The sequence below is a fragment of the Colletes gigas genome, unplaced genomic scaffold (assembly GCF_013123115.1).
Source record: "Colletes gigas isolate AHSC1104 unplaced genomic scaffold, ASM1312311v1 Colletes_gigas_Sc00004, whole genome shotgun sequence".
NCBI classification, from domain to species: Eukaryota; Metazoa; Arthropoda; class Insecta; order Hymenoptera; family Colletidae; genus Colletes; species Colletes gigas.
Window position 1 is genome coordinate 6669480 of NW_025106633.1, and position 26721 is coordinate 6696200.

At 35.2% G+C, this 26721-nt stretch overlaps 8 protein-coding genes across 13 annotated transcripts; 3 read left to right on the forward strand and 5 right to left on the reverse strand.

Moving 5' to 3' along the window:
* The first annotated feature begins 500 nt into the window (after positions 1-500).
* On the forward strand, positions 501-3081 carry LOC122405519. The gene is made up of 8 exons (XM_043410333.1): positions 501-674; positions 751-1051; positions 1141-1294; positions 1374-1516; positions 1589-1785; positions 1859-2249; positions 2304-2555; positions 2627-3081. Exons 1-8 carry the CDS (start codon positions 582-584, stop codon positions 3028-3030), a joined length of 1935 nt encoding a protein of 644 aa, XP_043266268.1. The 5' UTR covers positions 501-581; the 3' UTR covers positions 3031-3081.
* Positions 2944-5718, reverse strand: LOC122405522 (crossover junction endonuclease MUS81). Of its 2 annotated transcripts, XM_043410338.1 has the most exons (5): positions 5278-5718; positions 3970-5156; positions 3772-3885; positions 3692-3700; positions 2944-3045 (listed from the first exon to the last, which is right to left on the reverse strand). In XM_043410338.1, the coding sequence occupies exons 2-5, from the start codon at positions 5062-5064 to the stop codon at positions 3037-3039; spliced, it is 1227 nt and encodes a 408-aa protein (XP_043266273.1). In that variant the 5' UTR covers positions 5065-5156; positions 5278-5718; the 3' UTR covers positions 2944-3036. The 2 variants fall into 2 exon arrangements, with proteins under 2 accessions (XP_043266273.1, XP_043266272.1); XM_043410337.1 differs by lacking the exon at positions 2944-3045 and having other exon boundaries at positions 3240-3700.
* On the reverse strand, positions 4943-26626 carry LOC122405523 (neuropeptide Y receptor type 2-like). Of its 2 annotated transcripts, XR_006259778.1 has the most exons (8): positions 26369-26506; positions 23066-23482; positions 22113-22340; positions 21056-21238; positions 20763-20960; positions 19433-20152; positions 17156-17158; positions 4943-4957 (listed from the first exon to the last, which is right to left on the reverse strand). XR_006259778.1 is itself a non-coding variant. In XM_043410339.1 (7 exons), the coding sequence occupies exons 3-7, from the start codon at positions 23168-23170 to the stop codon at positions 19547-19549; spliced, it is 1320 nt and encodes a 439-aa protein (XP_043266274.1). In that variant the 5' UTR covers positions 23171-23482; positions 26369-26481; positions 26572-26626; the 3' UTR covers positions 19297-19546. The 2 variants fall into 2 exon arrangements, 1 of the variants encoding a protein (XP_043266274.1); XM_043410339.1 differs by lacking the exons at positions 4943-4957; positions 17156-17158 and adding an exon at positions 26572-26626 and having other exon boundaries at positions 19297-20152; positions 26369-26481.
* Positions 6432-13633, forward strand: LOC122405520 (exonuclease 3'-5' domain-containing protein 2). Its single transcript, XM_043410334.1, has 8 exons — positions 6432-6732; positions 7016-7157; positions 7237-7536; positions 7626-7750; positions 7837-8246; positions 8328-8698; positions 8775-8966; positions 13509-13633. Exons 1-8 carry the CDS (start codon positions 6497-6499, stop codon positions 13524-13526), a joined length of 1794 nt encoding a protein of 597 aa, XP_043266269.1. The 5' UTR covers positions 6432-6496; the 3' UTR covers positions 13527-13633.
* On the reverse strand, positions 9288-10181 carry LOC122405526 (mitochondrial import inner membrane translocase subunit Tim16-like). Its single transcript, XM_043410347.1, has one exon. The coding sequence runs from the start codon at positions 9843-9845 to the stop codon at positions 9444-9446; it is 402 nt and encodes a 133-aa protein (XP_043266282.1). The 5' UTR covers positions 9846-10181; the 3' UTR covers positions 9288-9443.
* Positions 10391-17188, reverse strand: LOC122405524 (protein farnesyltransferase subunit beta). 4 transcript variants are annotated; one of them, XM_043410342.1, is made up of 7 exons: positions 12642-12887; positions 12440-12553; positions 12219-12350; positions 11911-12149; positions 11516-11816; positions 10915-11153; positions 10392-10850 (listed from the first exon to the last, which is right to left on the reverse strand). In XM_043410342.1, exons 2-7 carry the CDS (start codon positions 12548-12550, stop codon positions 10664-10666), a joined length of 1209 nt encoding a protein of 402 aa, XP_043266277.1. In that variant the 5' UTR covers positions 12551-12553; positions 12642-12887; the 3' UTR covers positions 10392-10663. The 4 variants fall into 4 exon arrangements, with proteins under 4 accessions (XP_043266276.1, XP_043266277.1, XP_043266275.1 ...); XM_043410341.1 differs by having other exon boundaries at positions 10391-10850; positions 12440-12887; XM_043410340.1 differs by lacking the exons at positions 10392-10850; positions 10915-11153; positions 11516-11816; ... (2 more) ...; positions 12440-12553; positions 12642-12887 and adding exons at positions 15108-15392; positions 15457-15698; positions 16061-16361; ... (1 more) ...; positions 16764-16895; positions 16985-17101.
* Positions 13832-14794, reverse strand: LOC122405525 (mitochondrial import inner membrane translocase subunit Tim16-like). Its single transcript, XM_043410346.1, has 2 exons — positions 14521-14794; positions 13832-14440 (listed from the first exon to the last, which is right to left on the reverse strand). The coding sequence occupies exon 2, from the start codon at positions 14385-14387 to the stop codon at positions 13986-13988; it is 402 nt and encodes a 133-aa protein (XP_043266281.1). The 5' UTR covers positions 14388-14440; positions 14521-14794; the 3' UTR covers positions 13832-13985.
* Positions 17467-19223, forward strand: LOC122405521. Its single transcript, XM_043410336.1, has one exon. The coding sequence runs from the start codon at positions 17528-17530 to the stop codon at positions 19067-19069; it is 1542 nt and encodes a 513-aa protein (XP_043266271.1). The 5' UTR covers positions 17467-17527; the 3' UTR covers positions 19070-19223.
* Positions 26627-26721: the final 95 nt, after the last annotated feature.

Genomic DNA, 26721 nt, shown 5'->3' on the forward strand with positions numbered 1-26721 from the left:
GACAGCGGTCTGGTAATACTTGACTGGCTCCATTCACGGAGAAAATGACCACACTATTGTTAAAAGGGATTTCTCTAGATTCACTTGGTTTATTATTCCTCCGGGGGGTGGCGTGCCAATCGGGCGAATATTTCACGTCCAGCTCCCTTCAAAAATATATAAAATCTATATTTCTTAATCCTACGTGCGCTTAAACTCTATTACATTAATTAACTAACTTTCCTCAATCTAGTTACTCGCTATCTAGTAACTAACTGTTCGTAATATAGGGACGAGGGGCCAGAGAACTTTCATGAATTTTACTGCTACGTGAAAACGAGTCTAACGAAGTACATAATCCCATATGTTAGTTTCCTTTCTATTAGAATAGAAACTATGCACAAATTTGAAATGTTTAAATGTTTTCACTGGTTTTCGCGGAGTCCGATATAGCCGATCATGTGAAAGGGTCGATTCTCGTTAATATGAAGCGATATAAAGTTATCGACATACCTTCTGCCTAAACAATCTGTTTTACTATATTGTTATATCAGTTAACGTTACTTAACTTTATAGTTAATCGTCGTCAATTTTATTTTAACATGATGGCTGTGAGTGCGTCTTTTGAACGTAATGTGTCCTTACTATCCCAAGTAATTTCGCCTAGCGATGAATTTAAGAAATATTTTCGCAAGGTATAAGAATCTTTGGGTACGATACTTTCATAAAATTTTCCTATAAATCTCTTGAACGAATTTCCTTTATTTCCAGAATATGTTCAGTAAACCTAATACAGCAGGTTTCTTACACGTATCTCATTATTTGTTAACTATATATGATTCAAAACGTTTTAAAACCCTGTGCGAATGGCCAGTGGTTTGTAAAAAGACAGAAGCACAATATCGTAACAACGTCAAAAGTTTTTTACAAGTTATATCTACAGAGAATCCAGATATCGGTTTTCCAAACATACTCGCATCTCATTTGATTCATGCAGGTGGAAATAAGTTTACGATCATCATGTGGAAACTGTCACAAGTGGCGTTAAGAAAATATTTAATTACTTCGCAAAGTAATATATGTTCCGTGAAAATAATTTTGTATTTAAATTTTATTTTCTTCAGTTAATGTATTGTCGTAATTGTACTTTATTTCTTATAGCTGCCTATAATATTATTTCTGTACCGCAAGTAGCAGTCGAAGGAAGTTTAGGGAAAAAATTTTTACAGAAGGCTAATAAAAAACTTGTCGCTAATATTTTAAATAAACAAAAAAATTTGTCAAAAATGATGACAAAGGCTAAAACTGTATTAGAGTAATGCTTATGATTTTTTTTTAGTTTATGTGAAATATAATTTTTACTGAAAATGTAATCTTATCGTTTTACTTTTCAGGAACGAGAGGAAAGTATTAAGTACCGTTACAACAAACATTTTTGAAAAAAAACAACTGCTCGCAACTCTTTCGTCCGTTGCTCCTGTTCATCCGTTGATAAAGGAACACATTATAGATCCGAACAACGAAGAGGCAATAGAAAGTTAGTGTACGTTAGTACGTATAGAAGTTTTAATTTTAATATGTATATTTAATAATTATTTATAAATTTCAGTGTGGACGATCCATATAAATGATGGTTTGTACTACCTGAAGAATAAAAATATGACTTTAAAAAATACAAAAGAACTCAGCTGCAAAGTAAACGACATAATACCAAACAGGAGCGGCGATGCGAATATTTCAGACGTAAACCAATTCCGAAAGATAAATTATTTAGAAATTTCGGAATCATTTTCTCACGAGATACAAGTAAGAGACTCCGAATAGAACTGTTAATAATTATTAACAAAGTACAAAGAACTAAAAATATTTCAAATTTCAGTGTATCTTATACCAATTGTACAAAGATGACAAATTGGTATTTCGTAATTTTGTTTTACTATTCAATTTACTGTTAACTGAATTGTTGCGACAATTGAAATCAAACCCACCGGAAAGCTTCTCGGACTGTTTATTGCAAGTAGAAGCTAGTTGCGAGGATATGACGAAAGCGTCAAATATTTTCGAAACGTATTTGTCAGATGTCGGAAAAATGTTGTCGGAGAAAAAAGATACTTTACGAGAAAAGAATACGGTAAAGGCTTACAACGATACCGTACTACCTGCAGGGGCTAGTATGCTTTTAATGTCATCGCCTACCATAAAAATTAATACCGATTGTAGCGACGAAGAGAGTGACCTGCGGAAAAGAGTACAATTTACTCCAGTGGAAGGTAAAATTGATACAACATTAAATGTGTGATACTATATCTAAAATTATTTTTCAGGCACGCACAAACCATTATTTTCGAGGTACGAACGTTTAAAGAAAAATGATACCTCGCACGAATCAGCATTGAGAGTTAAACAAAATTTAGCACCTCGGATTGATTTTGATGATACGATGTTGTCCACGAACAACGAGGGACCATCTTTACATACATTTTCAATGTCGTATAAAAAACGTTTACCAACCTTCAAAAACTCGGAAAAATATTCCCGATTATTTTCTACTTGTACAAAAAGAAATAACAAAGCAGGTTTGTAAATAATATGCTATTTTTGCAACTTTAATATTTCGATAAAAAAATATTATATCTTTTTTTCACAGCAAATTCAAGCATAATGTCTATACCGTGTTCATCGAAAGCGAACTCGACTACAATTTCAAACGCGATTGAAGAAATACGTGACCTTTCGGAACTCAGCGTTAACATTTCTGCGAAAAGTCTTTGCGATGTTAGTATAAAAATTACTACTCCGAAGAAACTGATTAACGAAGAGGAGGAAGATAAACATGAACATTCGTCCGAAATGGAGGATGTGATAAATGCCCTTCCAAATGATCTTAATATGATGCATATATGCGAAACAATAGAAACGGAAATTAAGAACGATTGCAACAATGATACCGTAGAAATGGAATCTAAAAAACATAGCAGACATTCGATCAGTGACTTAGTTGAACGTTACAAAAAAATACTCGAACGCAGCAATCGTACACCCGAGTCCTAAAATCAGTTACACGACCTGTAAGAACAACGTTTAATTTTATTTAATCAAGAACTAAGAATTAACAGGCTAATTATAGAATCGATCATAAAAAGGAAATACATGTATAAATATATTATTTTTAATTGCAATATCTATTTTTGTTTAAACTTATCGCGAACTAATAGAAATTGTATATAACATCCACTTAAATCAAAATATTAAAATTCATTTAAATGAGAAATCAGTCTCGCCGGATATACTACGATTTATAGATATCGTGTATAAACAACCATGCATAAAATAAACCTATTTAAAACAATGTATGTTTGATTGATTGCAATTAAAATTGATATTTCAATACGCTGTTCGTTTACGAATTCATAATATCTGTTCTAATTCTAATAGTAATAATTTGTTGTGCTGTATTCGTATAAAATATCGTTTATCAATTTAGATTTTTCATTGTGTATAACCGATAAATTGTTTTACTGATGGCTGCTCCAAGCAACGCTTTTTTATCTCCAAACTCAATATTCGATAACAACGAATCTCCATTGGAATCGGATTTTTGTAAAGCATTAAACAATATTTGCGGAGTTGGATAATGCTCTACAATTGCAAAAGCTTTGTCTACAGATATCCCTTTTAATTGTAGCAGATGACGAATGAACATTTGACTTACGTTAAATACCTAAAAGAAAAAGACGGTTAGTTGCGTAAATATTAATTAATTTTGTTATCTGATAGAAATTTCGCGCGTACTTTCTGCTTAGACGCTGCTTTATTAAACTCTTTAAATTCCATGAGTTTAAGAGTACTATTTAAAACATTCGTTTCTACAAGCTCTTCTTTTTTGGAGCCTACCAAATTCTTTTCCTAAAAGAAGAGTAACCCTTTTCAGAGAAAAGTACGCTATTTGCTCAAATTGAAATAATAAATTTCTTCGAAGAAGTTACATACTTTAAACACATCATTTAAAATTCTTGTTAACGAAGACAAATAAAACATAGAATTTTTATGATTTTCTGTATATTTTACTGAAAATCCATCTTGTATTAAAGTATTAACGGAAGCTTGTATCAACGACGAATGTGGTATTGTTAATCTTTGAGCTTTATCGTGTTCTTCGATTATATACAGAAGATGTTCAATTCCAGATTGCTTCAATCTAAACTTCTGTTCGTGAAACCTTCCGTCCGTAATACTTGCACTTAAATCGTCTATTCTCTTTCTTTCCGCTATATAGGGTAGAATCAGTTCGTTGTTCGTGTCTCTACATCTGGCAATCCATGCAAAATCTCCAACCTTTAAATGACGTATCTCAAACGGTATATCGAGTTTAGATAATTCCTTTATTGTAGCGTCGTGTTGAGGTTTTGTTTTACCGCCAGAAATTTCTTGCGTATCTACTAAAAGTATTATATCAAATTCATTTGATTTTAAATAAATATCTTTTTGAATATTGTTGATAAGATCCGTTGCATCGTCTTCTCCTTTATTCGATATACGTTCATCGATGCTTCCAACTTTGTTTAAATTTTCTTCTGATTCTTTTATATTAATATCATTTTCCTCAGGTTTCTGTTTCGGAGAACACTCATCCGGTTGCTCGCTATTTTTTTTATTATCGATCAATTCTGCAGACTGAGAGTTATGAATTTGTGGTACGAAATTGTCTTCGTGTTCAATTATTTGTTTATTTGTATCGTCTTCGTTAAGACTTTCTACGCTTTCATTCGATTTATGCCCTCCGTTAGATACATGCTCTTTCTTGGCTTTACAATTTATACAAACAAAATCATCGGCATCCTCCAAACTTTTATGCTTTTCAAGTCTTTTATCCAACAACAAACATAACTTTTTACCAAAATGTTGTAATATTATACAATCTTTTCCAGACTTTAACGGTAGGGGATATTTTCTCAAAGAAGCGAGCGCTTTCGAGAAACTATATTGTAAATCGGGGTTTTTGAACGCAGCCTGTTTCCTCCATTTCTCTAACCAAAGTTCAAACAATGGATTCGGTTTCTTCAGCTTAAGTTTCACCCTTTTCATGTTTAATTACCGTTTTTTATTGCAACATTTAGGTACTATTTTGTCTCTTATTAACAATAAATTTCGCAAATTATATATATCTATAATAATATCTATAATATTTATATATTATATATATATTATCCAAGCAACAAAATCAAAATTGTATATACAACAGTGCTGTTAACCTTAAATACGAGACCAGAAACCACAACAGATGGTCTGTTAACTCACCCACTAAGCCGGGACACGAGGAGCACTTCGTGGCATTCTTTTCTGTACTGCTACGAAAGACGCATCATTGTTCTTCTTGAACAATAATTCTTCTAATGATTCTTTAATAACCTAACCACACACTTCCCTATACGCTTCCTAACGTTCCTCGACACCCTTCCCGAAGGAGTGCAAACTTCCTACTGCGAACTTCCTACATCGTAATGTATACTAACGCCACCTACCCATTTTGCGTTAACTAAACATAGCTTAACACCATACGCATACATACATGTATAAAATTTAAACTTGGACCGGTGTTATCGGCAATGGGCTAGATTTTTTTATGTTTTGTACCTCAAAAACATTATCATTAAAGTATTTTTTATGAGCGAAAATGTATATCGTATGATCTCTGTCCTGTTTTATCTTAATCATCCAAAACATTTTGAAAGATTAATAAGAAGCCTCATAAAGAGACTAAAACAGGAAGAAATGTACAATAACTATGTATCATGTAATTTTACGTATTAAAGGAACAGTAATACCGATTCACTTACTTTAAACGCCCTAATCTGTATCACCTGTTGCTGCCGCGTGTTAGACCCGCAAAAACACTTTCCTTATAGTTCCGTATACAATACAGATCAGTACGTGGAACACGTATGTACATACGTTAATGTTTTCGGCACGCATGCGCGAGTAAATCTAACCCATCCGGCAACCATAGATTTCCTGATGGGACCGGTATGTTGGCCCGGTATATTTGCTCCCTGATCGTGTGTCACATCCGTAGTGATTTGTAGCACCGTGCGTTGATCGTTTCTCCGAGTGGCTACGGATTTCCTTGAACCTTGTTCGGTTAATTATTTAACCTTTGTAATTAAGATCGTGATGTACCTTTCGCGCGATTATTCAAAAGTCTTCTATAACATAATAATCAAAGCGTACTTTACGTGGAATTTCTTGTCCTTGTTATTTTTCAACTATCGGCTATTTATTTACGATCAATCGATTTAGAATTCAAATTTAAGCGTAACGGTAGATTTGCGATTAACTTATTTATTTAATATATTCGATTACCGATGTATTTGTATCTTAAACAAACAAAGTTTATGTGTATATATATATATATATATATTTATTTATTTAAGTAAACTCGAAACAAAGAAATATAAATTGTACATAGAATTTTTAATAACAATTTTTGTCCGCGTATTGGAACCTATTCTCGCGATTAATGCATCCTGCAAGGAACAATATGTTTCTTGTATGTGTAACCGTGGGCCTTGTATTGTTGGCCTCTAAATATCGCAAGAATGTACTGCAAAGCGTTAAACATCTTTGCCAAACTATAAAGAATAAAAATTATAAGAAGAGCGACGACAAGAAAAGGGATCTTAAAATTACATTAGACAAAATTATTTTGGCGGATACTCCGGAAAAATGTGACTATGCCATTCAGTGTATTCGCTGGTAAGTTGTATGTTGAGAGGTATACCTTGACACCATTGTCTGTCGTGTTTATCAACTACATGGCAACACAATGTTTACATTTTTTCTATATCCTATGTTTGTCTACGGCTGCCTGGAACATTAGTCATGTTTATTATTTTTCCATTCGTATAGTTCTTATAATATCGTTTATAATAAATTTAGATTTTTCAGATTTTAAGCTAGAACAAATAATTAAAAATACAAAAACTAAAATTATATTCTCTACCTACACAGCTCTATGTAAATATGTTTTATGTTAAAGCAACTTATCTAATGATATATTGGGTTTTGACTGTGAATGGGTTAAAGAAGGACCTGTTTCTCTAGTTCAGCTTGCTACAGTTAACGGAGTATGCGGCCTGTTTCGCATTAGCAAAATTGGATACGTTCCTCACAAATTAAAAGTACAATGTTTTTACTATAATTACAAAGGACATAAACACAAAATATCGTATAACTACGAAGGAAAAAATATTCTTTCAGGAGCTGCTCGCTAGTAAACGTATTCTTAAAGTTGGAGTCGCTTCCTACGAAGACGGGCAAAAAATAATATCAGATTACGGGTGCAGAGTCGGCGGTACGCTTGATTTAAGAACATTAGCGGAACATGCAAATTTGCCAAGTCCTAGAAGTTTAGCTGCAATGAGTTTACAGTATTTAGGCTTGGAAATGGATAAATTAATAGAAGTAAGGTGTAACAATTGGAATGCTGACACTCTTACCGACGAACAAGTAGCATATGCTGCTTGCGATGCAATTACGTCTGTTCTTATTTATGACCAGGTGAAAAGAAATATAACAATTCGTACTTATTTTAATAGTTTCTATAAAAGATAAATTAAATAACGTTTAAACTGCTCTATATTTTTTAGATTGTGCAAATGATAAAAGAAAAGTATTCCTTGTGGGAAAACTTTATAAATTATATTAGAAGTATATGTAATAAAAATGTGAATATGCAATTACGTTATTTACCTAGTGGAATAATCGATACAAGGTAATAAGATATTCCTTATACGAAGAGATTTAATTTTCTGTAAAAGTTGTTTCGATATATAGAGATTTAAAAATTATTTATTTAAGGTTCAAGGATCAAAAGATATACACAACTGTTAATCACAGAAACGCTAAAATCAAAAATTTTGAAGAGTTTACACAAGATTTGAAGGAAAACAACAATGTATATAAACACAATATGTCTACAAGAAGTAAACCATTATATTATAATTGTTATTTACAAGCCCCGGATGGAGATGTATTGTGTACGTGTGATCACAAGAAAGCTAAATGGTACATTAATAAAGGATTAGGGGACGTAATTTCGGAGGAACCATTCACCGTGAGGTTAAAATTTGAACCTTCTGGACGTGCTGTAGGAGAAGTTGGGCAATATTATACACAAGTTAAAATCAATCGATGCGTAGTATGCGGAGCTTCGGAAAAATTTATTAGAAAAAATGTTGTGCCCAGAGAATATCGTAAATACTTTCCATGTGAGTTATAAAACTGAAACATAATTGATATATTATAAAACGTATAAAAGTAAAAATTGAAAAATTAAAATTATTTTTTAGTGGTGATGAAAGCGCATCAGTCGCATGATGTGTTATTATTATGTCCAGCGTGTCATGAACTAAGCAATTACCATGATCTGCAGTTCAGAAGAAAGCTAGCAGACATGTGTGGTGTGCCTTTAACTACTCCACCGACACATACACGCAGTAAATATGTAAATAATTGGTGGAAATTATATTCGGCTGTTAAGGCATTAAAAAAAAGAACATTACCTGATATACGTTGCAAAGAACTAGAACACTATATTTTACAATGTACTGGTCAAGAAGTTACACCAATTCTCCTAGATGCATTATACAACGAATTAAAAAATACAACAATTTCAAAGTCTAATCTAGATAAAACAGAGCGTCAACCTCATGGTTTGAAGGTATATGTTGGTAGATTAAAAAGAACAGCTGTTTCATAACAAACTGAAAAATATATTTACACGTCGTTCCTCGTAGGTAGTTCAATATTTTCAAAGGAAGGAAGGTGGGCTGGTAAAATTCGAACGCATGTGGAGGGAACATTTTCTTTTGAATATGAAACCAAAATACTTGCCAAGTTTATGGTCTGTTCGTCATAATCAAGAAAGATTAACCATTCGTCAATTACAAAATAGAATTAAGCCAGAAGAAGCAAAGGTGGCTGGTTTGGTGAATAATGAATTTTAAGTAATCTATACATAAAAGGACTCGTATAAGAGCGAGAACTTGTATTGAAAGACTGTCACATAAATCTATACGTTTCTTAGGAACATTTATTTATATAAACATATGCATATATATATATACATATATAAAATATTTATATGTATACATATATGTACACACACAACCATACACAAGATCCAGTGATTATTTATTCTGAACCTGTTGTTTTCCCATTCAAAAGTAGGATCGATCGATTTATAGTCGATACAAATACTGTAATATACAAGATAAAGGCTGATATACTATTTTAACAAAATATCCTTCAGTTTAATATTTTAGCTAATAACAAAATACAGTTATGGCAATTTTGATCAATTACATGTTTCATAATATTTATTTATAATTAAAATGTAGATCGCTAAATGTGTATATACAGACTTTGAGGATGTAATAATTCAATTTAGACTACAGAAACATCAACTAAAGTTCTTTAGTGCTATCTTGTCGTACAGAACTTTCTTTTGGGGGAGGAATATTTTGATTACTTAGTTCCTCATCGATACGTTCTTTGGCACGCACTATTTTCGACTGAATATAAAAAGAACCACCTTTAGATCTGTCATTAACCTCCATGAGATGCTTATAATTACGCTCGATAGCTTCTGTTTGATCCAGTCGTTCAACATTCAGGATATGTAATGCTTCATCTAAGGTAATTCCAGTTCTGGAATTAGCTGCTGCATGTTGAGCACCTCTTTTTCCACCGCCTGCTCTGCGCGCAGCTTCTTGACTTGCTGCAATTTCTTGTTGCAATGCTCGTGCAAATGCTTTGCCGACGACTCGCGTGCCCATTATAACTATTTGTATCAAGTATTTCGCCATAACCTCTTTCTCCAACTTGATTGTCAAAATTTATCGTGATGTTATTCCCTTATTTATAAGTTTCAACCTTTAAAATGCGCTTTATCCTTGTAGAATTTATTTTTTAAGATTTTCAAACGATGACACCACTGACTTTAGAACTTCACGAAGGTTTTTTTTCTATACAACATGATAGTAACACGGTGTTGCTCGTGCTTTCGGCATTTCCGGACGCATTTGGACTTACATACAACGCAGTGAAACACATTCGTGGAAGTTCATAAACCGAATTTTCATTAAAAAAAAATATTTCTAATATTCCATTCCAAACAGTTGTGACACAATGTGAGTTTATTTAGAGGCAATTCGATTTAAAAAAAATTGAAACAAACCTACAAATATGGATTTCATTAATAATAGAAATGTTATATACGTTGATGATGAAATTCTATTAAAAAGAACGTAATAACAGTTATTAATACCAAATTGTAAATACAGTTTGTTAACTATCTATATGTTAAATTTACTTTGCGTCGGTGTGTTTGCTTCGATGTTTTATACTTAAACAGGATAGGTTAGGTTGAAATTAAATAAATAAAAATTTAGTTCATTATTTTCCCACATACTCTACAAAATGTTGGTATAGTATGATTATAAAAATTTCTGATTGAATTGTCGTAATTCTTAATTTTATTGATAAGTAACTTTATATTCACAATTTGTTGGTAAATTTATATACGAAGTGAAATAGAATCTGTCCCTTTCAATTTTTTTCCCAAAAATGGAATAGAAACACTTGTTACTCTATTAATGCACTTCAAATATAAAACACATAGTTACTAAGATATTGGATTTTGCTTAAAGTAACTTATTGCTCTGGTTGCCCAAGTATGTTCTAAATTATATAAAGGATGAATCAGTTTCAACATACTTTGGAGAGTAGTCCCAATAATCAGTGGTTGTGGAGACATCTGTGCAATTGATAATCCGCTAAGCCCATAACATGTATGATAGATATCTGATTTGCTAAAATAGACATAAAATGTTGTATTTTTGTTATACTATATACTGCAGTAATAGAATTTCGTACTCTCCAGGTGTATCTGCCATGCCACCATGAAAAAACTGGCAGCAAAATAGTAAAAATTCTTGCAAGGCCTTTTGATCGTACAACCAATAATCAGAATTTAATTTATATAGGTTTCTGAATGTTTCGTCAATTATTGGAAAACATGCACCCTGCCAAAATGAATAACAAGCGTCTACTGGTTTGTTAGGACGTCCTTGAAACCCACCCTCTAGGCTCATTTGTCTGTTCACTAACCATCTCTGAAAACAATTAAAAATAAAATAATGGACTTTTTAACCATTTGCATAGATAAAATAAGTATTCCATGCTCAACGTGTGGGCCGTATTAACAAGCGCAAAATAACCTGCAAGCACTGAATTAGAGTTATTTCACTGAATGAAGAACAATCTGAAAGCAGTATAGCGATCCGTTAAATTGTTTTGAAAAGAACAATCGTTGATAATGCAAGCTGTTTGTCAACCAAGTATTGACATCATGGATAATTAAAGGGACTGTCACTTGTGGATCATTTTACACTAAATAATATTGAGTAACTCGACTCATTCTCCTTTTTGATACAAATGGGGGTTAATACTATATAACTTAAGACAATGTAAATACCATCAGTGGTCTCAAACGACAGTACTTAAGTTCTCCAAGCATTCTAAGCGATGTTATCGCACAGTACGTATATCCCCCATGAGCTTCCATTCCAGGGTAACCTCCAAATCCACCATCCCATGTTTGGCACTTAAGTATAAAATTCGCTGTATCTTTAAATAATTCGCGAGTGTATATATTTGTCAGTGATGCTACAGCGAGTGCACAATATACTCCTCTCATGTCTACTTCGCCATCTTCATGCATACTAAAAGAACCATCCTCTTGTCGTCGAGATAATAAAAACTTTTTAAGTGTTACCCTGGAATCAATGTACATATAATTTTTTCAAGGATATATATGAAGCTTTAGTGTAGATGATTGTCTGGCATTCTATTTATTTAATTTGTATGTACCTGTTAATTACTTGATATGCTTCAAGACTACCAATGCTACATAATGCATTCACTGCTGCATAAGTAGAACCTAAATGAGGAAGTAGTCCTGGACCACCTCCGAATCCTCCTTTCCGTGATTGACATTTGGCCAAAAAACCAACAATTTGTAAGTTTACATTGTTGTCTAAACGGGCATCTAATATATTGAGGGAATGTAAAATCCAGTAACATAACCATGTTCTGCTACAATCAGATTTCTGAAAATATTATACTGGAGAATAAAATTATAAATTTTATATTAAAAAATGATAAATAATGGCACTTGCCTCGTAATCTTTATCAAGATGATGTATAGACTCTTTTAACAGTTTTATGTGTTTTTCTTTCATCAAAGTGGGTTGATGTGTTTTGGGTTCATTTAACTTGTATAACTTAAGTGCTTTATTTTCTATGCTAGTCTGCAATCGAAACGTAAACACATATAAGTTGATGAAAAGATGGAAGATAGACAGACCGATTGTATTTATTGACATAAAAAAGAACATGCCTGAAGGAGCGATGATTCGGATTGTTTATTTTCGTCATCCTGCTTCTCTTGAAATATTTCGGTATAACTTCTTTGATTAGGATCATTATATTTATGCATTGAGTCCCCCATAATCTATTGAACACACGCGAATACTTTATATTAATATCACGACTAGTACAGTCAGGTGGGGCGGAGATTTTAGTCATGCGTAATTGCGTACTGGAAATCGCTTCAGTTTAACTTCGGTGTAGTATTAAAATCGAGTAAAAATGCGTGGCTTCTTGTTTGACTGGTTTAGAAAATTCCATAAAAATTCTTGATAAATAAATAACGGAACTTTATACGGGGCAACGATCGCAGAGATGTCAGAAGTGCACCGAAGGCACTCTCTTAAACTATACCAAATCACGCGTACATACGTGAACTTGTAGAGTTTCGGAAAGTCGATAGAGCAGTGATGCCAGAAAAGCACCGTCGGGTGCACACTGCACATGCCAGATACGCGTACGTGAGCTCGTGGAGTTTCGGAAAGTCGACAAAGACAAACTGACGCATGCTCTCTTTCTCGATTCTCCGAAGCTGCCCGAAGTAATTTCGGATCGCCTCGTGGGAGTCGAGAGAGAAAGGCTCACATTTGCCTTGTCGCTCTTAACAACTGAAATCCCACCTCCCGTCAACGGCATAGGATTTGGATTCTCGAGCCGAGATTCTCGACTGCCCAGGCATTTTTACTTTCCGACCTATGTAGGCGCACATAAGCAAAGTACCCATAATGAAAAAAAATTTTGTAAAATTTATTTTACGGAAATACACGTTTTAAGACCACCTGATCATATTTTAATTATTGAAAAAAAAGAAATTTTTTTTATTAGTCCCATGTATGAGTGCACATATGTATATTATTAATACGATTGAGTATAAATAGCTAAATGAATTTAAATGAAACTTTACATTTAAGTTTTATGTTATCATTTCAAAGTCCGGTTAGACTTTGACTATAATCAGTCCATGGATAATAATGATTATACTTCTTGTTTCATAGTTGTTCCGATATATAGGCATAATGTATAAAAAAACTAAATATAAGATGAATAATGAATTTTAAGTAATCTATACATAAAAGGACTCGTATAAGAGCGAGAACTTGTATTGAAAGACTGTCACATAAATCTATACGTTTCTTAGGAACATTTATTTATATAAACATCTGCATATATATATATACATATATAAAATATTTATATGTATACATATATGTACACACACAACCATACACAAGATCCAGTGATTATTTATTCTGAACCTGTTGTTTTCCCATTCAAAAGTAGGATCGATCGATTTATAGTCGATACAAATACTGTAATATACAAGATAAAGGCTGATATACTAATTTAACAAAATATCCTTCAGTTTAATATTTTAGCTAATAACAAAATACAGTTATGGCAATTTTGATCAATTACATGTTTCATAATATTTATTTATAATTAAAATGTAGATCGCTAAATGTGTATATACAGACTTTGAGGATGTAATAATTCAATTTAGACTACAGAAACATCAACTAAAGTTCTTTAGTGCTATCTTGTCGTACAGAACTTTCTTTTGGGGGAGGAATATTTTGATTACTTAGTTCCTCATCGATACGTTCTTTGGCACGCACTATTTTCGACTGAATATAAAAAGAACCACCTTTAGATCTGTCATTAACCTCCATGAGATGCTTATAATTACGCTCGATAGCTTCTGTTTGATCCAGTCGTTCAACATTCAGTATATGTAATGCTTCATCTAAGGTAATTCCAGTTCTGGAATTAGCTGCTGCATGTTGAGCACCTCTTTTTCCACCGCCTGCTCTGCGCGCAGCTTCTTGACTTGCTGCAATTTCTTGTTGCAATGCTCGTGCAAATGCTTTGCCGACGACTCGCGTGCCCATTATAACTATTTGTATCAAGTATTTCGCCATAACCTCTTTCTCCAACTTGATTGTCAAAATTTTTCGTGATGTTATTCCCTTATCTATAAGTTTCAACCTTTAAAATGCGCTTTATCCTTGTAGAATTTATTTTTTAAGATTTTAAAACGATGACACTACTGACCTTAGAACTTCACGAAGGTTTTTTTTCTATACAACATGATAGTAACACGGTGTTGCTCGTGCTTTCGGCATTTCCGGACGCATTTGGACTTACATACAACGCAGTGAAACACATTCGTGGAAGTTCATAAACCGAATTTTCATTAAAAAAAAATATTTCTAATATACCATTCCAAACAGTTGTGACACAATGTGAGTTTATTTAGAGGCAATTCGATTTAAAAAAAATTGAAACAAACCTACAAATATGGATTTCATTAATAATAGAAATGTTATATACGTTGATGATGAAATTCTATTAAAAAGAACGTAATAACAGTTATTAATACCAAATTGTAAATACAGTTTGTTAACTATCTATATGTTAAATTTACTTTGCGTCGGTGTGTTTGCTTCGATGTTTTATACTTAAACAGGATAGGTTAGGTTGAAATTAAATAAATAAAAATTTAGTTCATTATTTTCCCACATACTCTACAAAATGTTGGTATAGTATGATTATAAAAATTTCTGATTGAATTGTCGTAATTCTTAATTTTATTGATAAGTAACTTTATATTCACAATTTGTTGGTAAATTTATATACGAAGTGAAATAGAATCTGTCCCTTTCAATTTTTTTCCCATAAATGGAATAGAAACACTTGTTACTCTATTAATGCACTTCAAATATAAAACACATAGTTACTAAGATATTGGATTTTGCTTAAAGTAACTTATTGCTCTGGTTGCACAAGTATGTTCTAAATTATATAAAGGATGAATCAGTTTCAACATACTTTTGAGAGTAGTCCCAATAATCAGTGGGTGTGGAGACATCTGTGCAATTGATAATCCGCTAAGCCCATAACATGTATGATAGATATCTGATTTGCTAAAATAGACATATAATGTTGTATTTTTGTTATACTATATACTGCAATAATAGAATTTCGTACTCTTCAGGTGTATCTACCATGCCACCATGAAAATCCTGGCAGCAATATACTAAAAATTCTTGCAAGGCCTTTTGATCGTACAACCAATAATCAGATTTTAATGTACACTCTTTTGTCGTTAATGTTGCGTCAATTATTGGAAAACATGCACCCTGCCAAAATGAATAGCAAGAGTCTACTGGTTTGTTAGGACGTCCTTGAAACCCACCCTCTAAGCTCATTTGTCTGTTCGCTAACCATCTCTGAAAACAAATAAAAATAAAATAATGGACTTTTTAACCATTTGCATAGATAAAATAAGTATTCGATGCTCAACGTGTGGGCCGTATTAACAAGCGCAAAATAACCTGCAAGCACTGAATTAGAGTTATTTCACTGAATGAAGAACAATCTGAAAGCAGTATAGCGATCCGTTAAATTGTTTTGAAAAGAACAATCGTTGATAATGCAAGCTGTTTGTCAACCAAGTATTGACATCATGGATAATTAAAGGGACTGTCACTTGTGGATCATTTTACACTAAATAATATTGAGTAACTCGACTCATTCTCCTTTTTGATACAAATGGGGGTTAATACTATATAACTTAAGACAATGTAAATACCATCAGTGGTCTCAAACGACAGTAATCAAGTTTTCCAAGCATTCTAAGCGATGCTATCGCACAGTACGTATATCCCCCATGAGCTTCCATTCCAGGGTAACCTCCAAATCCACCATCCCATGTTTGGCACTTAAGTATAAAATTCTCTGTATCTTCAAATAATTCGCGAGTGTATATATTTGTCAGTGATGCTACAGCGAGTGCACAATATACTCCTCTCATGTCTACTTCGCCATCTTCATGCATACTAAAAGAACCATCCTCTTGTCGTTGAGATAATAAAAACTGTTTAAGTGTTACCCTGGAATCAATGTACATATAATTTTTTCAAGGATATATATGAAGCTTTAGTGTAGATGATTGTCTGGCATTCTACTTATTTAATTTGTATGTACCTGTTAATTACTTGATATGCTTCAAGACTACCAATGCTACATAATGCATTCACTGCTGTATAAGTAGAACCTAAATGAGGAAGTAGTCCTGGACCACCTCCGAATCCTCCTTTCGGTGATTGACATTTGGCCAAAAAACCAACAATTTGTAAGTTTACATTGTTGTCTAAACGGTCATCTAATATATTGAGGGAATGTAAAATCCAGTAACATAACCATGTTCTGCTACAGTCGGATTTCTGAAAATATTACACAGGAGAATAAAATTATAAATTTTATATTAAAAAATGATAAATAATGGCACTTGCCTCGTAATCTTTATCAAGATGATGTATAGACTCTTTTAACAGTTCTATGTGTTTTTCTTCCATCAAAGTGGGTTCATGTGTTTTGGGTTCATTTAACTTGTATAACTTAAGTGCACTATTTTCTATGCTAGTCTGCAATCGAATCGTAAACACATATATGTTGATGAAAAGATGGAAGATAGACAGACCGGTTGTATTTATTGACATAAAAAAGAACATGCCTGAAGGAGCGATGATTCGGATTGTTTATTTTCGTCATCGTGCTTCTCTTGTAATATTTCGGTATAACTTCTAAGATTAGGATCATTATATTTATGCACCATTGAGTCCCCCATAATCTATTGAACACACGCGAATACTTAATATAGATGTCAGAAGTGCACCGAAGGCACTCTCTTACACTATACCAGATCACGCGTACATACGTGAACTTGTAGAGTTTCGGAAAGTCAATAGAGGCAAACTGACGCATGCGGCAGCCCTCTTTCTCGATTTCTTTCTCGTATAGTGTATCGTCCTTCCAGGAGGCGAAGGCACAACGTGTTTACATCCCCACTCCTGTTGCAGTCCGCTGACTCACAGGCATTGGTCGAGAACGGTGACGAAGATCGGTGACAGCCAATCAGCGGACTGCAGCAAGCACGTTGTGCCTTCTCGTGGAAGAATGTTACAAATGTTTCCAGTTAACGTTTGCCTACCTGACGCTCGTATGTCATCCGTGACTTTGTCATAGTAATTATGGTAAACATCACAAACGAACAATAATGCATATTACAACAAATGATTACTTCGTGCCAAAAGCTTTCATTCTCAATACATTTTACGGCGAAAAGACTTGTTTCTGTTGGAACGAGAACAAGCTTGTAATATTTCCATACGCGAACAATGATTTCGTTCATCTTGACGTTTTGACAGCTCCGGCATCGATAAAAAACATACAGTGTTTCGAAGGTAGAGCTTTTCTAATTTGTTCCCCACGAGGAATATATAAAGTTTCGAAAGACCGGGAATTCGCAATTTTAAGTAAGAATGCAATTGGAGTAGGTACTGTCTTTTACGAAGTATTGAAACCAAGGAATGAGTATCTCTATTTAGATAATAAACAAAAAATGACAAGTAAAGTATTGCTTCAAATTTCTTCAGAGGAAAGCGATTCGATCAACTTATGCTGCGTTTATCCCATGGATACAAAAAATACTACAGAACAGTTTATAAGTACCATAACAAATAAGGATTCTACTGTAAAAAATTTATGCATAATTGCAATTGGAAAAAGAGTTCTAACGTTAGTAAATGAAACTGTAGAAATTATATATAGTAGTATTTATTCTATTAGGGATATTATACCGGTACAAACAAATTCTAAGGTCGCTGGATTACTTTTCATCACTAGTATGGATATTATTGTTATGCATTCAAAAGATAATAAACTTACTTTTGAAACAATTTTTTTGGGAATAACCTTACAAGCCGTTTGTGCTAATTTTAGCCAATTGTCCAAAGATACGTTATTGCTTGTTTATTCGGACAAATCTAAATTATATTATGGAAAAAAACGATTATTAGTCGATAACATTCAACGAATGAGCATTCAAGGTGAAAGCTTTATTTGCCTGCAATGTTACGATTCGAAAACAATGGTAGGGTTGACCACGGATAAACAACTAATAGAGTTTTCTATAGATACAGTGGAAAGAACATTATCCACTGAAAATGATACTCTTATCAACCTTCATTCTGACATGTTAAAAGGCACTAATCTTATAATGGATAAGATTTATAAAGGAACTCAAGAACTACATAGATTAAATCAAGTATTAATAACGGAAGAAGATAAATTAAGAAGAATAAGTTTATATGCTCATGGGCATAGAGTTCAATTTTGTCCAAAACTATTGATACATAGGATAGCTAATAGATCATTCCTGTCTGCAAATTTTGATGATGTACTACCAAAGAATAGTTGGATTGTTCTTAATTTAAAATCAGAATGCCAAAATATATATTGTATAAAAAAAGTAGTAGAGCAGGAGACTACAGTTGATATGTACATACCCGAAGGCGACACAGTAAATTTCTTGCAAGTTACAATGGATTTAATTGCTTTTAAAGAGGAAGCATATCCCTGGTGTCTCATAAAGAATTATATAGCTCCTAAAAAAAATACGAAGAGAAAAACAAGATCAGCCAAGACAGATTTTGTAAATTCTAAAATTGAAATGATCGAAAGTATGATAAAAGAACGGAACATCGATATGAAAAAATTATCTGAAATTAAAAAAAGTGTAAGAAGACAATTTAATTAGCAAAGCATAAAATTTACGTTGGACGCTTGCGACGAAGGAATCCCCGTTTTAACACGTTGATTGCCAGTCCAAAACTGGCTTCGCTAAAATTTATTTTCTTTCGCGATTCAATTTGAGAATTAATTGTTTTAATGCCACTATTAAAAGTTCTGTCGCCCATATATGGCAGTCAATGTGTTAATGGAAACGATATTCCGTAAACAAGCGTAGTTAAATTTGTTTAAAAACAAAGTTTATTCCTGTTAAATACACGTTTATAAAATTTTGTACTATTTTTTGTATTACTTTCTATTATCTAATTAAATATACAGTTTTAAATTAAAATAATTTAAAAAGAAAATTAATGTTTCGTTCTTATTTGGCGTGGATCCTTTTAACATTGAAATTTTCATACGGTTAATAAATAATATTTCGTACAAGCCCTTTGTCCGATAGTCACAAAATTTGGATGCATCGGTCGATCGATATTTCGGTGTCTCATAACTTTTCCGAATTTGGTACTTCAACGATGCTACCTATACTGCAACTGGACCTTTTCTTCGATTGTTTTTGTTGATTTCTCGAGCTGCTAGGCGTTCTGTTACCACCCAATCTAGTCTGAAAAGCTTCTAACGACTTGGAGCTTTTCTTGGACCCACCGCGTTCCGCGTTTCTGGCGTTACCATCGAGGTCGCGCCGCCAGAGTTTCGCGAAACAGGCACGAAAGTTTTCCGAAAAGACACCGTAAAGCAGAGGATTGATCACGGTATTCAATTGCGCTACGATCAAGGTCCAGACAAAATGGTGGGACATCAGGAAAAAATTCGTGTTCTCGTTAGGCCTTCTACCGTCCACGTAAATCAATAGCATCACCGTGGTGATCGGAAGCCACATTACGAGGACGGCTACCACGTTCAGTAGTAAAATTCGTACAACTCGAAGATGCTTGTGGAGTCGTATCTCCTCGTGTTGGGAAAGACTACCGGCTCGGCCCTGTCGACCCGTCACCGATGCAGTGGACAACTTTCTTCCTGCCCAGGGTAGTAAAGTTCCCACCACCGATAGCTCGGAGTCTCTTCTACCTGTTGCGCCGCTCTCCAATCCCTGGGTATATTTATCGCGTCCATTTAGAAATAGACGACCGTGACACAGAAGCTTAATTATAAGATACAATACAGTACAATAGTTCCTCGTTCAAATATGAAAAATCGGATTCGACGGCTGCCCTAAATCCAGGATCGATAGAATTCGATCACGAACTGTATTACCATCGCATGCAATATAAAATTATCATCGATGGATCGGTGAGATTTTTCCAGTAAAAATGAGTGTTGACAGTAAGCGTAAAAGAAGAAAAAGATTAGGTCTTGAAAGGAGGAATTAACGTATGTACACGTACAAGGTGTTCGGCCACTCCTGGGAAAAAATTTTAATGGGAGATTCTAGAGACCAAAATAAGACGAAAATCAAGAATACCAATTTGTTGATTGAGGCTTCGTTAAAAAGTTATTAACGTTTAAAGTTAAAGTGTGCAGCGTGCACGGTTCCCGTCTCACAGGCGGAACTTGAAACGTTAATAACTTTTTAACGAAGCCTCAATCAACAAATTGGTATTCTTGATTTTCGTCTTATTTTGGCTCATAGAATCTTCCAGTAATGTTTTTTGGCCGAACACCCTGTATTTAGAAAATGGTATTTATTGTAAATGAATTACTTGCGTGACGCATGGAACGGCCCATCGGCTCCGGGAGTCGAGAATTTTTTTGAAGATCCGCTGATAATGATAGACCAGAAGTGCCATAGGTAAAAGACAGGCAAGAACGATGATCGGTAATGTGAAGCATAACGAGACGTTGACGATCTTGTTTCGTGGAAAGACCAAAGTGCAGATCGTCAACTCGTTCGTGATATCCTGCGCATTTTAACGAACGTTAGACAGTAATTTATTAGTTTTAATTGCACGGCTGTCGATTAAAATTGTTGGTAAAGATGGAGAAATATTTATACCTTCGGTCTAAACCAAAATACGACCGGTAGAAAAACGAAAGCTGCGATGATCCACGTGATGAGACTAGCCGCTAAAACTCTGGGCCTCGTTAAGGCACTTCTATAAGGAGCTATCGCTAAGCATCGATGTCTGTCCATCGATATAAACGTCAATGTCCATAGGAGCACGAAGCCGCAGACAAACTATAAGGAATGAGAAAGCCAGCAGGTTATTCAGGTGCAATATTCGATCGTTTAGTTTACTGTAAAACTCTCCAAATTGGTCTCTTCTTCGCTGACAGAGAAATATGCACCATTCTTCCACGAGAAGAAGACACAGCGTGTTCATATCCCCACTCTTGCTGCAGTCCGCTGATTGGCTGTCACAATGCAACAGGAGTGGGGATGTAAGCACGGTGTGCCTTCATTCTCGTGGAAGGGCGCTACAATGCTGGACATAATTATTGGCACAGCATGGTTATGGTAGTACAAATGCTTCTAACTACTAAACAAAATTATGACTACTACTAAAAATCTTCAATAAATACATTTTTGTTATTGTTTTGTGAATCAATGTATATATATTATTGCTTCTGTTATGTAATAAACTAAAGTAGATAACAAACGAATCTGTAAACAAGTTTTTCCTTCAAATCAATGTATTTAGTAGAAGCATTTGTTCGATCTTTTTATCTCGACGTGCATGTACACGGCTGGAAAGTGTAAGCTCATATTAAATTCGTATGTTGTTTCTCGTAAGGAGGAATCGAGCGTAGAACGCATTAAAAGGAGCATCGTATTTATAGGTCCTGCCCTTCGTGCGTGATTACGGCCTTGATCCGTGAAGGAGGAAGGTTTATCGAATGACAACAACTTGCTCCTATTATCGTGTACACGCGATGTTTTGTTCTCGTCTAATTAAAACGATCATATTTTGATAAGAGTCTAATATCAATGGTTTTCATCAATTAACACAGTAAATTAATGATCAAGAAGCGTGTAATGTTTTTTTCTCTATATTGTACGAGTCCAGAAAGGGTTAGAAAATAAAATCTACAGATCTATAGTAGAATTTTACCTGTGAATAAGGTAGCAATCTGCAGATCGTTTCACCGAGTTGCCAAGACTGCGTTAATCTGGTGTACGCGATTGCTGGGACGCCGACGGTAAATAACAGATCGGCGACAGCCAAATTCACCAGGCACAGGTTCGTGGGCGTTCTCATTTCCTTGTACCTAAGTATACAGCCGGCAATTCCCAAATTGGCACCAACCGCTAGAACGAAGCTAATGGCCAATATCACCACCTGTGGGCACGAGACTTGTTTCCATAGAGGACGACCCGTAGATTCGGGGGAAGGAACAAAATAAACGAAAGCCATAGATTAACGATTATAAAATGTATTTCGATGTTACTGGTTCCGGTGTCTAGATCGAGTCTGGGGCTCGTGCCCCTTGTCTCGTGTCCTCTCAAGTAAAACATCGACACCTTCTCCGGAATGCGGCATAATTACAAAGGTGTCGGTAGTCCGCTAAAGTCAGCACGCCGCTTGCAACAATACGTCCCGCCGACTGACAATCGAACGACAGCAGCGACATTAAGGCGGAGGGGGGCACACGAGCGTTGAAACGACATCTTGTCCTTGCAATTGAAAACAACCAAAGCGGACACAGGAACGCCGGTTTTCTCTGTCTTAAATCGCAAGGACAAGGATGAACATAGAAACGCGCGTCGTTTCGACGCTGGTGTGACCCTAACCTAAGAGTATTCGCAGAATCGTACATCAACAAAACTTCCGATGAACACGGCCGATCGTAATTATTCCCCGCGTTTCGCGCCGTCGTAAAAACCGTGTCTGACGAAGCAAAAACTAGGACGCATTTGCAGCATTGTTCGCATCTCTAATGAGACACAAGTTTTCGAGCGATGCCGCTGGCTAATTAATAGGTTCGCGCGTGGCGACGGTTATGCGGCAACGCGACGAAACAACAATGTTACAGAAACAAACGAATTGCATAGCGATAAACTCACCTCGACGGCGCTGGCTCCTTGACGATTCCCAAATTGACTGTAGTAAGTGAAGTAATATCGTGCTCCCCATTCTTCGTCTTCGCCCCATAGATACGACGAGTTCATTGTTTAAATCATCGACGTTCCGCTATCGCGCCAAGGACAAGCTACCGGGGGCTCATCGTTTAAATCGTTGCGCCACGCTTTCTCGATGAATTCATTTTTGATCCCGACGTCTTCTTGTTTTTAAACCTCGTCGTCATCGTTTCGAAGAAATTAAACGCTGTGTGTCGCGAGTCTATTCGTTACTTAATTGGATTCCGTTTTACTGCTTCTTGTTCCGCGAGACCGTTCTTCGAACGACGCTCGGCATTTTAGCAGTGCTTTTATATTGGCGCTTAGTCGCCCGCTGTATCCGGTTGATAGGACTTATCGAGTCTGTAACAGACGAATCGTTTAATGCAATTTAACTTCTGGACAACCAACTTGCGGTCTATTAGTGTCAGTTACGATCGATCGCAATGCTTTATTGATATCTGTATCGCGTTAAATTGTACTCGCGATACACTGTTGGGAGTAACAGGTGTCTATCATGAACCATGTTCGAAAGTATTGTGCTGGGACGATGAATAGCGTTCCACGATAAAAGTTTAGAGCATGTCGAGGGTTTACAATTATTTTAGAACGGTAGAAATGTCTTAAACGTGTGTGTGTATAACGGGTGTTCGACCATCCCTGGGAAAAATTTTAATGGGAGATTCTAAAGGCCAAAATAAGACGAAAACTTGACTGAAATTAAAATTTGGCTTCGTTAAAAAAATTATTTAAAAAATTTCAAATCATTCTGAAACATTATTTTTGGCTGTGAGGGTCAATTACAATCATTTTTTATGAATACAAATACCCCCAAAATCCTACCCACTTTCGAGAAAAAAATTCGAGGTGCGAAATTTTTCGACAAAACTAAAAATTTTCGAATCGTTCAAAAAAAATTATTTTCAGTTACGGGGGTCAATTGCAATCACTTTTGGTCAATATACATATCCCCGAAATCCTACTCACTTTCCAGAAAAAATTCGAGTAGGTGACCAAATTCTACAACAAAATTAAAAAATTCCAAATCATTTTGGAAAAATTATATTCGGTTGCGGGGGTCAATTACAATCATTTCTGGTTAATAGACATACCATCGAATTCCTAACCAGTTTCGAGAAAAAAATTCAGTAATCAGATAAATTTTTTGACAAAATTAAGACATTTTAAATCGTTCTAAAAAAATTATTTTTAGTTGCGCGGGTCAATTACAAGCATTTTTGGTTAATAGACATACCTTCGAAATCCTATCCATTTTCGAGAAAAAAATTCGAGAAGGTGTGAAATTTTTCGACGGAAAAGAAAATTTCAAATCGTTCTGGAAAAATTATTTTCGATTGCGGGGGTCAATTACAATCATTTTTGGTGAATAGACATACCCCCGGGATCCTACCCACTTTCGAGAAAAAAATTCTTCGAAAATATAATGTGAGGTTAGAAATGTTGCCCCGAAATTTCATGTGAATGTTTTAAATATTCTATTCCGATTTGTAGGCGCATTTCGAATGTCGTGGATGAAACGAAACACTGAGAACCACTGGAACGACGATATTCGGTGTGCACCAGCCTAATATATTTTTTGGGGGGACCAAGTACGTAGATCGATTTCGAGTGCCAATTAGCGTAGCCGAGATTCCTCGATAGAGACGAACGATGCGAAATGAGATAAGGGTAGCCTTTTTATCATCCACGTTCGAATCTCTCTCTTTTGTTCAGTCAACCTTGGCCACACGCAACGGATATTGCCTACCGCGGAGCCATCTTCATCCGTGGCTCTCTCGATCGGTCGTATCGAATCAAGAACCGAGCTGAGCTTTTCAAAATAGTTTCTCTAAAATGTCCCCCCCCCTCCTTGAAACGTTCTCGATTTTACGCGAAACACTACGAAACGCCAAGCGTACATATACCACGGGCCTTTCAAGCCGAATCGATTCGCGGTTCGCGTGTAAACGATTTCATTGTCTTGCCTCCTATTTTTAACGGGCCGATAAACGGAACAGTAATTCGAGACAGAGCCGGGAAAACATTTACGAGAGTTTACAGCTCGAAGAAGATTAGCACGTTCGTTAGATTTAAAAAAAGCGATGAAAGCGTTCTCTTCTTTGAGACGCCGCGGCGCGGCGATGGCGGTCCGTTCGGGACGAGTTCACGCGGAACCACGGGTGTCGTATTCCTTCACGAATTCTCGTCTCCTTCGCGACGTTTACGCGCGTGAATTTGCTCGAAGAGATTTACGAACCATGAGGTCACTCGATCGAGATCCCTCTTTCTCTTCGATCACGTCGATTATTTATTCCAATCGAGAATCGATATTTTGAATTTCCATCGTCGATCAAGAACGTATTATCGAAGCTGTGTTTACCCGTAGGGAGATTGGCGAAGCAAAACGGTCGATAAAAATAATAGTAATGGCAATAAGGAAATGGACAAATATACGATAGAGGAGACTAGACATCTCTTTTTTTTTATATGCTCGGTTATTTATAAAACTGGTGGAACATCGGTGTTGTTTGTAGAAAAAAAAAAGTGGAGATCGAGGTTGAATTTCGCATCAGGGAAGGAACTGAAATATCCTAATGACCGGAGGGAGCGGCTTTTACCCTACAAAGACAGAAATTCTCGTTCATTTCATGCAATTACCGCGCCGCAAGTTCTCGTCTCATTCTCAAAGAACTTTTGTCCATGACCAGAGTAAGTACAATTATTTTTTTGTCGCGTCGAGTGTTGGAACGGGTAACGATCCTGAAAACGGTGAGCCGACTTCGATAAATTGTTGTTAACAAGTTCTGTTGCACGACCGAATCTAGTTGTTGGGTTCGTTTGCCCGACGTTATCGCCATCCCGACTCGGATCCTTCAAATAAAAAATAGTCGAGTTTTAATTCCCCGTAACCACCGCCATAAATCGTTTTCTTTTATCTATTATCGATAAAAAGGAATCTTGGCCATTGCATTTCTCTTCGTTTCTACCTACGTTCTATTATGCATTTTACTTAATACGATTCACTTCGCAACGCGATCTACGATTTACATGGAAATTTCACTTTAAACGCTTATAAAAACCGTTTAACGTGTCATCGTTCGTTACATAAATTAATCTGGTTCCAGTAATTTCAATGCTGTTTTTCGATACACCTTTGTAAAATACAAGCGAATCTTATACCATTATACAAAAGAATTGTACAATTACTTACGCGAAGTACGTTCGAAAAGGTGTATAAAATGCACGTACCTTTGAAACGGTGCGTAAATCCAGTATTCAAACGCAAAAACAATTATAAATAATAAACCTGAGAAAATTTTAGTCTCGAATAAAGACAGAGGTCCTTAAACAGTTTTGATGCACTGAAAACAAAAAGGGAATGAAAATAGTATCAACATTTTCGTAAAATTGTTTTATAACAACGTGCAAAAGTACTGTTTTCCCGGACTTACGAATAACGCGTCCGACGCCTGCAGACGCTACCCGCTAACTGCCAGCATCGAGTAACCGTCATCCATCGGGAGCAGTTTTCTAGTCGGCGCATGGCGCGCATTGTTCTGCGCAGGTTTGAAAATTTTCTCACAGTTTCCTACGTATTAAGT

Coding starts and splice junctions, on each gene's coding strand:
- LOC122405519 (XM_043410333.1), top strand. CDS start 582: ATGATGGCTGTGAGTGCGTCTTTTGAACGTAATGTGTCCTTACTATCC. Junction 1,295..1,373: donor AAGGCTAAAACTGTATTAGA/GTAATGCTTATG, acceptor TTTACTTTTCAG/GAACGAGAGGAAAGTATTAA. Junction 1,786..1,858: donor CATTTTCTCACGAGATACAA/GTAAGAGACTCC, acceptor TTCAAATTTCAG/TGTATCTTATACCAATTGTA.
- LOC122405522 (XM_043410337.1), bottom strand. CDS start 5,064: ATGAAAAGGGTGAAACTTAAGCTGAAGAAACCGAATCCATTGTTTGAA. Junction 3,886..3,969: donor TTTTAAATGATGTGTTTAAA/GTATGTAACTTC, acceptor CTCTTCTTTTAG/GAAAAGAATTTGGTAGGCTC. Junction 3,701..3,771: donor AAGCAGCGTCTAAGCAGAAA/GTACGCGCGAAA, acceptor TTTTTCTTTTAG/GTATTTAACGTAAGTCAAAT.
- LOC122405520 (XM_043410334.1), top strand. CDS start 6,497: ATGCATCCTGCAAGGAACAATATGTTTCTTGTATGTGTAACCGTGGGC. Junction 7,537..7,625: donor CTGTTCTTATTTATGACCAG/GTGAAAAGAAAT, acceptor TATATTTTTTAG/ATTGTGCAAATGATAAAAGA. Junction 7,751..7,836: donor AGTGGAATAATCGATACAAG/GTAATAAGATAT, acceptor TATTTATTTAAG/GTTCAAGGATCAAAAGATAT.
- LOC122405526 (XM_043410347.1), bottom strand. CDS start 9,845: ATGGCGAAATACTTGATACAAATAGTTATAATGGGCACGCGAGTCGTC.
- LOC122405525 (XM_043410346.1), bottom strand. CDS start 14,387: ATGGCGAAATACTTGATACAAATAGTTATAATGGGCACGCGAGTCGTC.
- LOC122405524 (XM_043410340.1), bottom strand. CDS start 17,098: ATGGGGGACTCAATGGTGCATAAATATAATGATCCTAATCTTAGAAGT. Junction 16,896..16,984: donor CCGAATCATCGCTCCTTCAG/GCATGTTCTTTT, acceptor ATTCGATTGCAG/ACTAGCATAGAAAATAGTGC. Junction 16,362..16,455: donor GCATATCAAGTAATTAACAG/GTACATACAAAT, acceptor CATTGATTCCAG/GGTAACACTTAAACAGTTTT.
- LOC122405521 (XM_043410336.1), top strand. CDS start 17,528: ATGCATATTACAACAAATGATTACTTCGTGCCAAAAGCTTTCATTCTC.
- LOC122405523 (XM_043410339.1), bottom strand. CDS start 23,170: ATGAACTCGTCGTATCTATGGGGCGAAGACGAAGAATGGGGAGCACGA. Junction 22,341..23,065: donor AAGGAGCCAGCGCCGTCGAG/GTGAGTTTATCG, acceptor TCGTGCCCACAG/GTGGTGATATTGGCCATTAG. Junction 20,153..20,762: donor CCGTTCCATGCGTCACGCAA/GTAATTCATTTA, acceptor AAATATACCCAG/GGATTGGAGAGCGGCGCAAC.